Genomic DNA, 14,015 nt, shown 5'->3' with positions numbered 1-14,015 from the left:
GGGTCTATAATTCTTTGAGTCTCAACTTTAGCTTTATTTAGTATTCCTTCCTCATTCACACATATCCAAGTATTTGAAAATATTTTCTTTCCACTCAAAAATAAAATATATATAAAGGTTATGGCTTTGTGAAACTTCTTTTTTTTAGTTTATGCCATTGAAATAAATAAATAAAATTAAATTAAAAAGTTTGTCAGTTTTTTTACACGTTTATTGGGTCGCATTGGAACTTGCCTTGGGCCACATGCGGGCCACGGGTTGGACACCCCTGTCCTAAACCTTATAATGTATCTATTATAAATATTTTATGTATAGAAGGATACATATACATATAGATGGTTAACATAGACAGTGTTCCTATATGATAAGTTTTCTATAGCAACTTTGTGCTTACTTCCAAAAAACAATGAATTATATTTAATATATAAATAAAATAATAAAGAAGGATACCTGAACAATAAGGATATGAAATTATCATTATTTTTTTATTTTTTAACATTGTTATTATTTGTAAAATTGAAATTTTACTACTGTGTAATATTTATTTAATTATTACTTATTTACTAGAAAAGTATTCTAATATAATAACTTACTACATATTGGTTTAGACAGATTGAAAAAATATTTATAATCATATTAAAGATTATATCTTAGAACATAAAACTTAAATGTAAATAAAAATGTAATGTTTTGTTTTTGAATGTATATTAGAAGTTAGAGCTGTTATTTATGCTATATAGTTATGAAGATAAAATAGAAAAGTAAAAACGTAAAAACAACTTATTAATAATTGATAAGTTTTATTCCTTTTAATTGAGTTTTAATGAATTTCTTATTATACAAATATAAAATTTATCTTTCAGTAATATTCTCAAACAGTAATATTCAGTAATATTCTCAAACACTAGATTCCTGAATGAACTTTATCTATTATGTTATAGAATAATGACATAATATACTGCGAAATTCTATTGTATTTGCAATTATGCTCTGTTAATAATAATTAATATCTCAGTGAAACACTTTTAGCAATTATGCAAATAAAAATGATGCATTATGAATTTAATCAAATATGTTAAATGATATTAAAATAATTTATATTTATATAATAATTCTTAATTGTATAACTTCATATGTTCTCAAGATTTGTTGTGAATCTTAGATTCATAGCAAATATGTTTTACCAAACATAAAAATTTATCTTAAAAGATGATGTAAATTTATTATGAATCTGACTTAAATTGTTAAAAAAAAGGAAGTTAAAACAACTAAGTAAAAAACAAAAATGAAGGATTTAATATTCAACAGAAAATTAAATTAGAATAGTTGGAGAGGAGATTACTTTACAAGATATTAGTGACATCCCTTTCCATATCCAAGTTGACATATGGAGATCATAACTTTTAAAATTCTGTTTTATACAACATGCAATATTGTTAAATAATTTTTTTGCACACTGTCTGTAGTTCTGTAATTAGGCTTATAAGTATAAATGTATTGTTTATGAATATTTCAAGGATATGGCTGTTATAAAATGTTTCAGTTCATTTAAATATCATCATTTTATTGTTAACATGAAGTTAAGTAAGTGGAATCAGTTATAAAAAGTGAATTTAATAGTTAACTTTACATTAAATACTTTAAACTAATTATTGTTTAATTTAAATTAATATTATTTAAATTATTTATCTTAGTAACAAGTACTGTTTAAGATGAGAAGATATATATTTTGAATTTTTAATCATTTTAATTATATATTATAAAATTTTATCATTTCTTTAATGGATATTTTGTTTTCTAGTTTTGAGAATGTTTAGATTACTTTTAATTTATTATTCTAAGAAATTAAATAATAATTCNTGTAATATTTATTTAATTATTACTTATTTACTAGAAAAGCATTCTAATATAATAACTTACTACATATTGGTTTAGACAGATTGAAAAAATATTTATAATCATATTAAAGATTATATCTTAGAACATAAAACTTAAATGTAAATAAAAATGTAATGTTTTGTTTTTGAATGTATATTAGAAGTTAGAGCTGTTATTTATGCTATATAGTTATGAAGATAAAATAGAAAAGTAAAAACGTAAAAACAACTTTTTAATAATTGATAAGTTTTATTCCTTTTAATTGAGTTTTAATGAATTTCTTATTATACAAATATAAAATTTATCTTTATATATTATAAATTCAGTAATATTCTCAAACACTAGATTCCTGAATGAACTTTATCTATTATGTTATAGAATAATGACATAATATACTGCGAAATTCTATTGTATTTGCAATTATGCTCTGTTAATAATAATTAATATCTCAGTGAAACACTTTTAGCAATTATGCAAATAAAAATGATGCATTATGAATTTAATCAAATATGTTAAATGATATTAAAATAATTTATATTTATATAATAATTCTTAATTGTATAACTTCATATGTTCTCAAGATTTGTTGTGAATCTTAGATTCATAGCAAATATGTTTTACCAAATATAAAAATTTATCTTAAAAGATGATGTAAATTTATTATGAATCTGACTTAAATTGTTAAAAAAAAGGAAGTTAAAACAACTAAGTAAAAAACAAAAATGAAGGATTTAATATTCAACAGAAAATTAAATTAGAATAGTTGGAGAGGAGATTACTTTACAAGATATTAGTGACATCCCTTTCCATATCCAAGTTGACATATGGAGATCATAACTTTTAAAATTCTGTTTTATACAACATGCAATATTGTTAAATAATTTTTTTGCACACTGTCTGTAGTTCTGTAATTAGGCTTATAAGTATAAATGTATTGTTTATGAATATTTCAAGGATATGGCTGTTATAAAATGTTTCAGTTCATTTAAATATCATCATTTTATTGTTAACATGAAGTTAAGTAAGTGGAATCAGTTATAAAAAGTGAATTTAATAGTTAACTTTACATTAAATACTTTAAACTAATTATTGTTTAATTTAAATTAATATTATTTAAATTATTTATCTTAGTAACAAGTACTGTTTAAGATGAGAAGATATATATTTTGAATTTTTAATCATTTTAATTATATATTATAAAATTTTATCATTTCTTTAATGGATATTTTGTTTTCTAGTTTTGAGAATGTTTAGATTACTTTTAATTTATTATTCTAAGAAATTAAATAATAATTCATATAAAGTTCATATAAATTATGATTTTATTGAGAATATTATTTTGTTCTAATAAGACCATATTATATTTTAAAGTAGAGATAATTATAAATATTTTTTATTAATTTACAAATTCTTAATTATTTCAGGATGGCCATCCTTCATTCCTGCACGCTATGTATTGATATTTATGGGATTTTTAGGCTTTTGTAATGTTTATGCACTTAGAGTTAATTTAAGTGTTGCTTTAGTATCTATGGTAAATAATACTGCTACAAAGAAGAATACGTCAGTCTCAGATGAATGTCCATTGCAAAATACAACTAGCACAAATGAATTACAGGTTTGTAATAATTTGATTTTGAATAATGTTTTTAAAAAATTTTTAAATTTTTGAGATAAATTAAAGTTATAGAAGTTTTTATGAATTCATATATTTGGCAATAACTGCTTTCAAAATTTTTTTATTCTAATTATTCAATTCAATGATCTTCAAACAAAAACAATTTGGAATGTAATTTTATAATTACACTTGTATTTGAAATGCTTTAATTATTCATTAAAATTATTTAATAATGATATGATTAATTATATTGACTGAAAAATCTATTCACTTTTTACCAGATACATATTTCTATTTTGTACTAAGATATTGGAAATTTTTAATATTTAAATAAACATCTGAATAGACATTAAAAAGTATAACACAGAACAATCAACTACAAATAATTTCAATATATGTGTAATTGTAAAGTTATTTCCTATTACAATAAAAGTGACATTGTAATGATCACATGTTACATAATCATATAATTGATTATATTTAAGTAATAAGTAATAATATAGATATACAATTGCTAAAAATTGTCAATATATTGACAATTTTTAGTATTGTAATGGAATTAAATTATTTAAATATATAAGTATTACTTCAATAAAAGTGAAATTTTGTTGAAATGTCATAGTTAATCGACACTCAATAAATTGTTTTTTTTTTTTTTTTTAAACATTCTAAAGAAGTCAGTGAGACATGCTTTATCAACCATGGAGAGAGAATGAAGAATAATTATTTTATGTTCAGTATAGAAGTAACAAAATATGAAAAAACAAAAAATATTATATCAGATTTTATTCATTCACTAGCTGTTACCCATGACTTCGCCCACGGAGATTTTGCAAGCAAACCCCATTTATATTCAGTATTTCAACAACCATAGTAATTGTTATATAAAACCTACCGCTGAGAATGATGATAATTGCTGAGAATCAAATGAACTGTTTTCAATTTGATCAATTTTCTGGAATGTATAAAATCATTCTATAATCGAACCAATATGCAATAACAAATTCAAATTTAAAACGGTTAAAACATTTGGTTAAAAAATTGAAATATATGAAAATATTTGTAACAATGTCTGAAATGTTATCAATTTAATACACGTAAGTACTCAATGAAGACTAAATGTAGTTGAAAACAAAAAATCGCATCTAAAATAGCACAGTAGAAGCCATTCTTCCGGTTAAGCCTTAATGCTATCCTCCTCCCCCACGGGGAAATTTCGAAAAATCCCTTCTTAGTGTACATTCTCCTGGCATACCCTATAAAACCACAGATAAAAACAAAAAATCGCATCTAAAATAGTACAGTAGAAGCCATTTTTCCAGTTAAGCCTTAATGCTCCCCCCACGGGGGAATTTCGAAAAATCCCTTCTTAGTGTGCGTTTCCATGACGTACCCTAGATGTGTACCAAATTTCACCTTTTTTAGGTTTAGCGGTTTGCTCTGGGCGATGATGAATCAGTAACTCAGTCAGTCAGGACAAGTAATTTTATATATTTATTCATTATTGATTTAAATATTAACATATTGTGAGAAGTTGGGAGTAAATGCATGAGGCTTAACCTGTTCTCCGATGTTGGGACGTGTCAGTGGATGGTGTAAATTTAGGCAAGTGGGGGATCAGTGAGGTTGTCGATACAGGGACGGCGATAAACGAGTTACTACAAGCATTTAAATAAACTTAACATATTTAATATAAACAAAATAAAGATTACAGCAGACAAGAAACATAATAATGTTCCGTAACATTAATGTTGGTTCTGTTTAACCTGGAGCCAAATTGGATAGTCCAGCAGGTAGCTAATTTTTTAATGACTAAATCTAACTTAATAGGTTAGATTCTAAGTCGACTGAGAGAGAGTTTACATAAAATTAGCAAATAGAATACCTCAGTCGGATGGCAATACCTTCGGGACAGTTGGTTGATCTTTCGTGGAGATGATGAAAGTGAGGTCCAGCAGGAAGTCGGTCTTCTTTGGTGATTGCTCTGATGATTGGGTGCGAGCCCTTTTTATATGTGTTGCACATGAGAATTGACTCAGGTGACTTTGATTTAATATGGTCTAAGTTTGAGTCATGTCCTGGTTCGTCTGATACTAGCTGTCAAAAACCAGATGATTCGGCTGATTTATTGATTTTTCTAGCTGGGTTATGACTCGTCTTACCTCATAAGTTCATTTGTTTTGACAGGCTCCTATCATTAATAATCAAATGTTTCAACTAAGGTTTTGAAATTAGTTCAAACATCATTAAAACTGTCGATTTGTACGGTTATTTGATTGTCTTTATCTATCAGATTGGAGGTCAACGGAAATCCCAGGCAGTGGGAAAAGAAAGTGGGTTTTCTGTTTCTTTCTGAATTAACTGCATATTAATTCTTAATTTAATTAATTTAACTACCCAATTGGTCCAGAATATCAGTATTTAGACTTTTGATTATATATTGTGTTTTCTTGATTCTAATGTGCCATCAAATTTAATGTGCATGTAATTTTCAACATATGAAAACCAAAAACAGTTAGCTTGCAAATGTAATACACATCCTATGTCAACAATGTAGATACAAAAAGTTAATGTATTTAAACAATAATAAATGTATTTTTTTAAAATAATTTTATTTTCATGTTTACAGTGATTTATGATATCCACATGATTGAATGTATCCAAGTGTATTTATTAATGATTCCATTATCAGGTACAGAGGATCTCTGGATTGATATAAAATTACAGTCAAAATTATCATAGGATTAACATTTTAACAGCAAGATTTCACAAATTGCTGTTAAAATCTATGCACAAACATGACATTTACCAAAAAAGTATTATCACACTGAAATATCTGTATACATATTCTTCAGCATAGTAGATAACTCTCTGCTTAAACACAGCTTTACAGGCTATTTATCTGTTTGGCTTCATTTATTCAGCTTTCTGTAATTAAGAGACCATCAAACTATTCCAAAACCAAAACCAAAATTAAAACTAAAGTAGTCAGAGGGATTTATAACATGTCTATAATGATGTTTAATACATGGAAATTGCCAAGCAGAATGAAGAGCAAATAATATAAACAAGACTGCATTAACTCAACCTTGTACCTGATTCTAATGCACACCCCAAAATTTCAGACTAGATAAGTGCAAAAAACAGTGCACATTAGAATAGAGTAAACAATGTAAATGGTGTAAAATTAAGAATAATGAATTGGTTAAAATGAAAATTAAGCATGTTTATTGCATGATGCAGAATCTTTCTTGCAATGATTGTAAACAATGGAAATTCTTTCAAAACTTTACATAATGTGTTTCAGAAATTATTGACAAAACCAGGGTCACTATTTACATTGTTCAACTATTTTGTTTCTAAAAAAATACTTATATACAATACTTCGTACTGAAGTTCAAATAAAACTGTTACTCTTGGCATTGTCTTTTCACTCCAAATTTCTGAGCCCTTTTCTCTCACTCTGAAGATTTCCATCTGCTGCATGTCATTACTTCTTTGCTGCAAAGATGCAAAAGACAATCTGTGGTCAGCCATTTGGTTTCTTCAATAGTTTCTATGCTTAGGGTTGGATTAGCTTCCTTAAGACAACTTTCTTCATTTGACTTCTAATAGTCTGCCCTTTACAATTAGTTTTAAAATAACAATGAAGTATCTACCCAAGTATTTATTATGTTTGCACTATCAAGAATCCTATCTTCAATATTTTAATCAATTCAAGAAACACATGTTTTTCTTGAGGCATAAACAAATTTTTAATTAAGTTAAATATATAATTTTACATTCATTTCTTATTTTGTTTGTGTGTTTGGCACCCAGTTAGCAGTAGCCCAGTTGTCCATCACTCACTTGCCATTGCCAGTTGATGGTGTCCCTTTTATAACACCCAAATAAAAAGGAAACAGATTATAATTAACATTGAACATTCAAACAGAATTCTCAAAATCAAATACATGTATTTAAATTTGGCATTTCTAGTCAATGTCTTTTGATTAATTAAAACAAGAATATTATAATCTACTTTATATATACACAAAATACTTAGCTTAAAATCATCATGGCACTTTTTCTGTCATAAAAAAAACAAAATAGAAATGACAGACAATGGACAAAGTAATGTTTATGACAAACACTATATAAAAAATGTAATGATAATTTGCATCATTGTTTGATACTATATTTTACTGTATATGCATACTCTTTCTTGATTCTATAAACCAACATTGTTCTTTATCCTGCATAGAGTATAGGTCTTATCATCATATTATTTAAAAATTTTAATGACTGTTCAAAAGAAACTTATATTAGCCAATAAGAATTTTATTTTATATCTTGAATATTTTAAAATGAACAAAAAGTAAATGAAAATCCAATCCAATAGTAAATCATTCTGATTAGAAGAAAATATTTTATTTGTTTAAAAAACACTAGTTGAAGATGTTGATTTTAAAATTTATTTAACAAGTATGCATATATAAATATGAAATGCTTTCCTTTATTTTCAAAACAGTTTAAAATGTAGTATAGGTTGAACCTCTTGAATCTGGCAACCTTGAGACACAGTCATTGTTGGACGACAGAAATTGACCTTTAAGACCTCTAAGGAAATCACTTACATAATGATATGCATATCACAGTGTTATGAAAGGTAGAACCAAGCCGAAAAAATGAAATAATACAACCATTATATTTTCAAACAAGGTTTTTATTATCTCATATATAAATATAAATCCAAAACCAAACATAAACTAGTTAGTATACAAGTACTATATTTACCAATTTCCACCACATTTAGTATTCATGGAAGTTGTGTGGTAAGAATAAGCTAGTTAGTATATAAAGGTTCCAGCTTCTGGGATGTTTTTATATAATACTTGTAATCTGAGTTAAAGTACTACATCATAAATCAGCATGGTCTTCAGGGTCAGCAATGCCTTCAAAATATGCAGGGCCATCAGGATTTCTATAATCTTCAAGTACATTTACCAGTATCTCAGAAACAAATCAGATATAGGAAAGTGGATTTTTCTATGTTGAAATGAGGTCTTGGCAGGGTTATTTAATGTTTTTCAATCAATGTTGCAATGTAGCTTGCTTTTGGTATTTTGGTTTTCCTTAATTTTCTTTGAATCAAATAAACAGATATAACAGATCTACATACTAGTGGTAGCATATTTAAAATATGCCTGACCACAGAGTGCTGAATTAAAAAGATTCAACCTATATTACCAAATAATAAGATTTTATTTAAAATCTGTTTTAAAAAGCAACAAATCATAAATTGATATTTTATATTGTGAATGCATTTTAGTATATCAGTTTATTTTAATGTTTATAAAAATTTTCTAATAAATTATAATAAATATTAATAAAAATTGAAGAAAAACTAGACTTGTAAAAAAATCATTTTGTTATTTAATAACAAAATCAAGCATTACAATGTGTAAAACTTGGTACCATGGTTAATATCTTTGTTCTTTTTAATTGACTACTTGAGAAAAGTTCTAGTTCATTCAAAAACTTTATACACAGTAAAATCTGTTCAAAATGGAACTTTAATAAAATTGAAACCTGCCTAAATGGGAAAAATTCTTCAGAATGCATCAATTTTCTATGTTAAAAGAAACCTGTTCAAAATGGAAACCTGACAAACCAGAATAAATATTCAGTACTGTGCAGTCCAGTATACACAGGTTTTGCTGTACGTGCATATATAAACCCATAATGATCTATAGACAGTTCTTGATTTTAATATTCAAATTCCACAAACTGTACATTTAAAAAATTTAAAAACTAGCAACATTTTACAGACAGGTTTTTTTTTTTACTTAAATATATTCCATAATGTATTTTAGAAGTTTTGCAACAAATTATTTGGCTCACTAGAGTCAAAAATGTTTCCAATTGATCTCTTCTAGTTTGACTTCCTGAAGTAACAGATTAAAAATGAAAAAATTAAGCATAATGTTTTTTTTTTTAAACAACAAATAATAAAATTCAGATTGTTTAATATTTATAAAGCCAAATATATTTTTTCAATTTAATAAATACTCATGTTTCACTGTTATATTTCAATTTAGGATGGAGAATTTTTATGGGATAAAACTCTACAAGGTTTTATATTAGGATCATTTTTCTATGGATATATTTTAACTCAATTGCCTGGAGGAAGACTTGCTGAAATTTTTGGAGGAAAATGGTTGTTTGGTTTAGGTGTGTTTGGAACTGGTGTTCTTACTTTATTGACACCTGTAGCTGCAAATCTGCATGTATCAGCTTTAATAATTGTAAGATTTTTAGAAGGTTTAGGTGAAGTAAGTATTATTGTTAGTTAACTTTACACATTCTTTAGTGATGAATTTAAAATATTTTTACAGGGGCTTTCTTATACTATAAATATAATTTAATAAAATATAAGAAATTCAAATAATTAATTATTAATTTTTAAATTTTTGGATTAATTTCAGTGATTCAATGTAAACTTTTTCAAGCTTGAAAAGCAAAACAGTTAAAAGACAGTTTTATTTTTTATTATGTTATGTGTTTATTGGTATAAAGTGCATCAAGTTCATTTAAAAACAAGCATTATTATTTTCTGTAATAATGTTATTTTATCAAAGAGAGAGAGTTTTTTCATTAATAATGAACTTGTGGAGCTAGTAAATGATATTCAATATTTAGGTATAAAATTTTCCTGGAACAGTAAATTTAAACTTAACAATCAAAGTATGAAAAGTTTGGAAGTAGAGAAACTGGACTAATTAAGGAGCTTATAGAAATTTTACTAAGATCATGGAGATTAAATTTCATTCACAAAATAACAGAAAAGAAAAGAAAATGAGTTGAAATCATTAATTAAAAATATGTTTAAAATTCAAATATTCAATAACAAAGTTTATTTTTTTAATATCTTAAATTTATATTAAATTTTAATGTTTATTTATTTGTTTAGCTTGTTATAATTAATTACTTTAATTTTTGATTTACTATGAACTGGAAAACTTAAATAATATTTGAAAAATCTATTATAAGAATGAAGTCAGTATGTTCCAAATTTTGTTTTAATGAAAACATTGCAATAAGTAAAATGCTTAAATAATAAGTTACAAAATGATTCATTTAGAGATAAAAATTAATTAATTGTTATTTTTAAGAAGTATTACATTCTTTTTAATATGTTAAAACTTCATAAATATATAACATTTATTTAAATAAGCTTATTTATGATAAAATGTTTTTATAGGGTATAACATTTCCAGCAATGCATTCCTTATTAGCTAGATGGATGCCGAGAACTGAGAGAAGTTTAGCATCATCATTAGTGTATAGTGGATGTCAGATAGGTACAGTTGTTGCATTGCCATTATCTGGAGTTATGTGTGCTTCAACTTTCCTAGGAGGTTGGCCATCAGTATTTTATGTATTTGGTAAGATACTTACATATTCATCTACAAAAATAATTCTGCTTGCTTAAGAAGAATTATTTTTTGTTATATAAAGCTTAATTTTATTGTTTTAATGACTTCTTGAAATTAAGTTTTGTGGTATTAATTATTTTTTCTTGAGATTCACTTATTCACTTACTATGATAATAGAGCTAGAGAAGTATGATATGTATTACTGATAAAAATGGAAGATACTTTTCAATTTGTGAAGAGTAAATCTTTGAAAAATTAAACTTGGTACAAATACTTCAACTAATTAGTGACTATATATCTGCAATAGTCATAAGCAAAATAATTGATTATAATTCAAGAGTGAAAAATAAACATTTAAAATCAGCAGATTTACTAAAAAAATGTTTTAAAGTTTTCTTTAATTAGTCATCTTCAAATCAGAATCAGAAAGTTTTAAATTATATTCTAGAATTACAATTTTAAAAATAGATATACAGGTAACCCCATATAACACGGGAGTAATGTTCCAAAAAATTTGCTATGTTATGCAAATTTTTTGCGTGTTATACGAAACAAAGAACTAGTACGAAAAGGGGGGTTAGGTTCCAAAAATTAGAAAACATGCTATTATATTTTCATAAGTAAGATAAATATCTTTATTAAAATTTTCTTAAGAAGTGATACATATTAATATAAATTAAAGAATGTTTTCTTCGTCATCACTAAGCACTATTAATTGAGGGTTTTTTCTTTTTGGCAAGATATCCTTATCCTCTGAGCATTTTTCTGCATTATCTTCAAATCCATGCTCTACCTTTTGCAAAAAATATGTTATCTTAGATTGCTTGCTTTTAGTTAAAAGAGCTTTATAAATTTCCTTATATGGTGCTAAGCACTTATGAAGAATAAAGCAAGTATGAATAAGGGAAAACGTCTGGCACAAAAACACACAAAATCAGAAGCGTCGAGATCTGGCAACACTGAAACAAGTTTCGAGAAGGATTATGTGTATCGACAGAAGGCGGAAAAGAAAATTTACATACTTAAGTATTAATAGTTCACGAAAATAATAATTTTTGTAAACTATTAGTACTTAAGTTTGTGAAAATTTATCACATTTTATGTTGTACGAGGGTTTTACCCAATTCTTGAACCATGTTAGAATGAATCTGTGCTATAAAAGCACCGTGTTATATGGAGATGTTCCCAATTCTCAACCGTGTTAGAGTGAATCTGTGCTATAGAAGTGCCGTGTTATATGGAAGTTACCTGTATTCTACAATTTACCCCTTAACGCCCGACTGTTTTTAATTATGATGTAATCAAGCATAAAAAATACATAAAAATACTTAAAACTGAAAAAAAACAAAAGAAATGCGTTAATTTTGAAGAAAAAGCTTCAAATTTTATTTTCCTTTGTCTCGCCTTTCTGTGAAATTTAACACCGATGAGTCATTGTTTACACAGCTGGAGTCCAATTTCCCAGGGCATTCTCATACGTCTCGGGAGGACAAGGGTTTAAAGTGGGTGACTATGAGCGACATGTATATTTTCAAATATTTTTAAAAAATTAAGATTTTAATTGTGATTTCCGACCCCCCTAATTAATTAAATTAATATATAAAAAAATCGATTAATTAAAAAAATTAAAAACTATTGGAGGTCGTTTTTGACATCAGAAAGCAGCTTTAAATAACTTTTTCGAAGGAAAATCCGTGTGCTACAACTTAGGAACCATGAAATAAATTGATAAAAAAAACTCCCATTAAAAAACAATTAAGCCTTAATCGAGCCTTATCAAAGTAAAATTTTTTCGTGCGGGCAAAAAATTTTGAAAAAATTTGGGGACTTAAAAAACATTCCAAAAATTGAAAAAAAATTTTTTGTCAAAAGTGGCCTTAACTACCGAATTTTACGTAACGCTATGTAATCTTGACGAGTTATCTCGTCATTGGGTGTTAAGGGGTATTAAAATATTAATGAATAATATAAGCAAAAAGGGAACATAAGATCGAAATAACAATTAAATTTAATTACTTCTATTATTTTTGAGTAAAATAAATTAGACTTTTTTAAAGCATTTTCCATGCATTAGATAACAATAATATTCTGTGTATTGTTTAAATATGTGTAAAATATTTTAAGAAAATATTAGGAAAGATATGAATATTCATGTATGATCTTGAATAATAATACATTTGAGTTTGAAGTCCAAAATTGAGTTATAAATAAACACTTGGTTTTATTTCCATCACTTTTTAGTTGATACGTGACAACTGCACGTTTTGGGCATAAAGCCCCTCATCAGTCAACTAAAAGATACAATTTTTAAAAATATTACATAAATATCTAACAAAACAGAATTAAAATAATGTATATTTCTTACCATATCCATTTTTAATCTGTTATACATATAAGGTCTTAACCCAATAGGCACACACAACTTATTTTACAATAAGTGGAGTAATTTCATTAAAATCTGTTATAAATGATCTTTTACTTATTTCACAATATCCAGGAATCTTATACATAATCACATATATATCTTGAAAGAGAAATAGACAATTTTTTACATTATTGTTTTTTAACTGTATCCGCATTACGTACTGTATTGCAGTTTTGTACTGATTTGCATATTACAAAGAAAGATATTATTAATATTAACAACAGCATAACCTTTATAGATAATTACAATCAACATTAATGTATATTGTGTGTATTATAATATTTTCATCCAGTTCACATTTATTTTTACACTTAAATTTTTATTGATACAATTTTTGGCTGTTAAAATTGAGACGCTTTTTTTAAATTTTCTATTATGCATATTTTTCTCTTTGTATAGGATTTTAACATTATTTTTATCTATATTACAGTCATTTATTAAACAATGGTCATGAAAAACAGAGTTTAGTTGATTATATTTGAGATCTGCAATATGTTCCTTTACTTGTATACAGTAGATCCCCCTCTAAGACGGTAGATACGTTCCGTTCTTTATGAATCAATTTTGTAGGAATCATAGTTTACGGACTACGGCTGTTTGAAAGGTTTTCTTTCATAAAATTAATCGATTCTAGACTAATTCGACTCAACATTTCCAAAATACGTATATTTTTTTG

General features: G+C 25.8%; 1 protein-coding gene across 2 annotated transcripts in view; it reads left to right on the top strand.

Moving 5' to 3' along the window:
- The window catches only part of LOC111630355 (sialin-like), a 30,577-nt gene that overhangs the window by 10,412 nt on the left and 6,150 nt on the right, over window positions 1-14,015 (top strand). For both annotated transcript variants that reach the window (XM_023374445.1, XM_023374444.1), the window contains exons 2-4: window positions 3,303-3,496; window positions 9,577-9,810; window positions 10,740-10,923. In XM_023374445.1, the coding sequence (XP_023230213.1) occupies window positions 3,303-3,496; window positions 9,577-9,810; window positions 10,740-10,923 (612 nt within the window). The remainder of the gene's footprint in view (window positions 1-3,302; window positions 3,497-9,576; window positions 9,811-10,739; window positions 10,924-14,015) is intronic.

Source organism: Centruroides sculpturatus, unplaced genomic scaffold (assembly GCF_000671375.1).
Source record: "Centruroides sculpturatus isolate CEXI.00-Female unplaced genomic scaffold, Cexi_2.0 scaffold680, whole genome shotgun sequence".
Classification (NCBI taxonomy): Eukaryota; Metazoa; Arthropoda; class Arachnida; order Scorpiones; family Buthidae; genus Centruroides; species Centruroides sculpturatus.
This window is presented reverse-complemented; position numbering and strand designations above follow the sequence as displayed.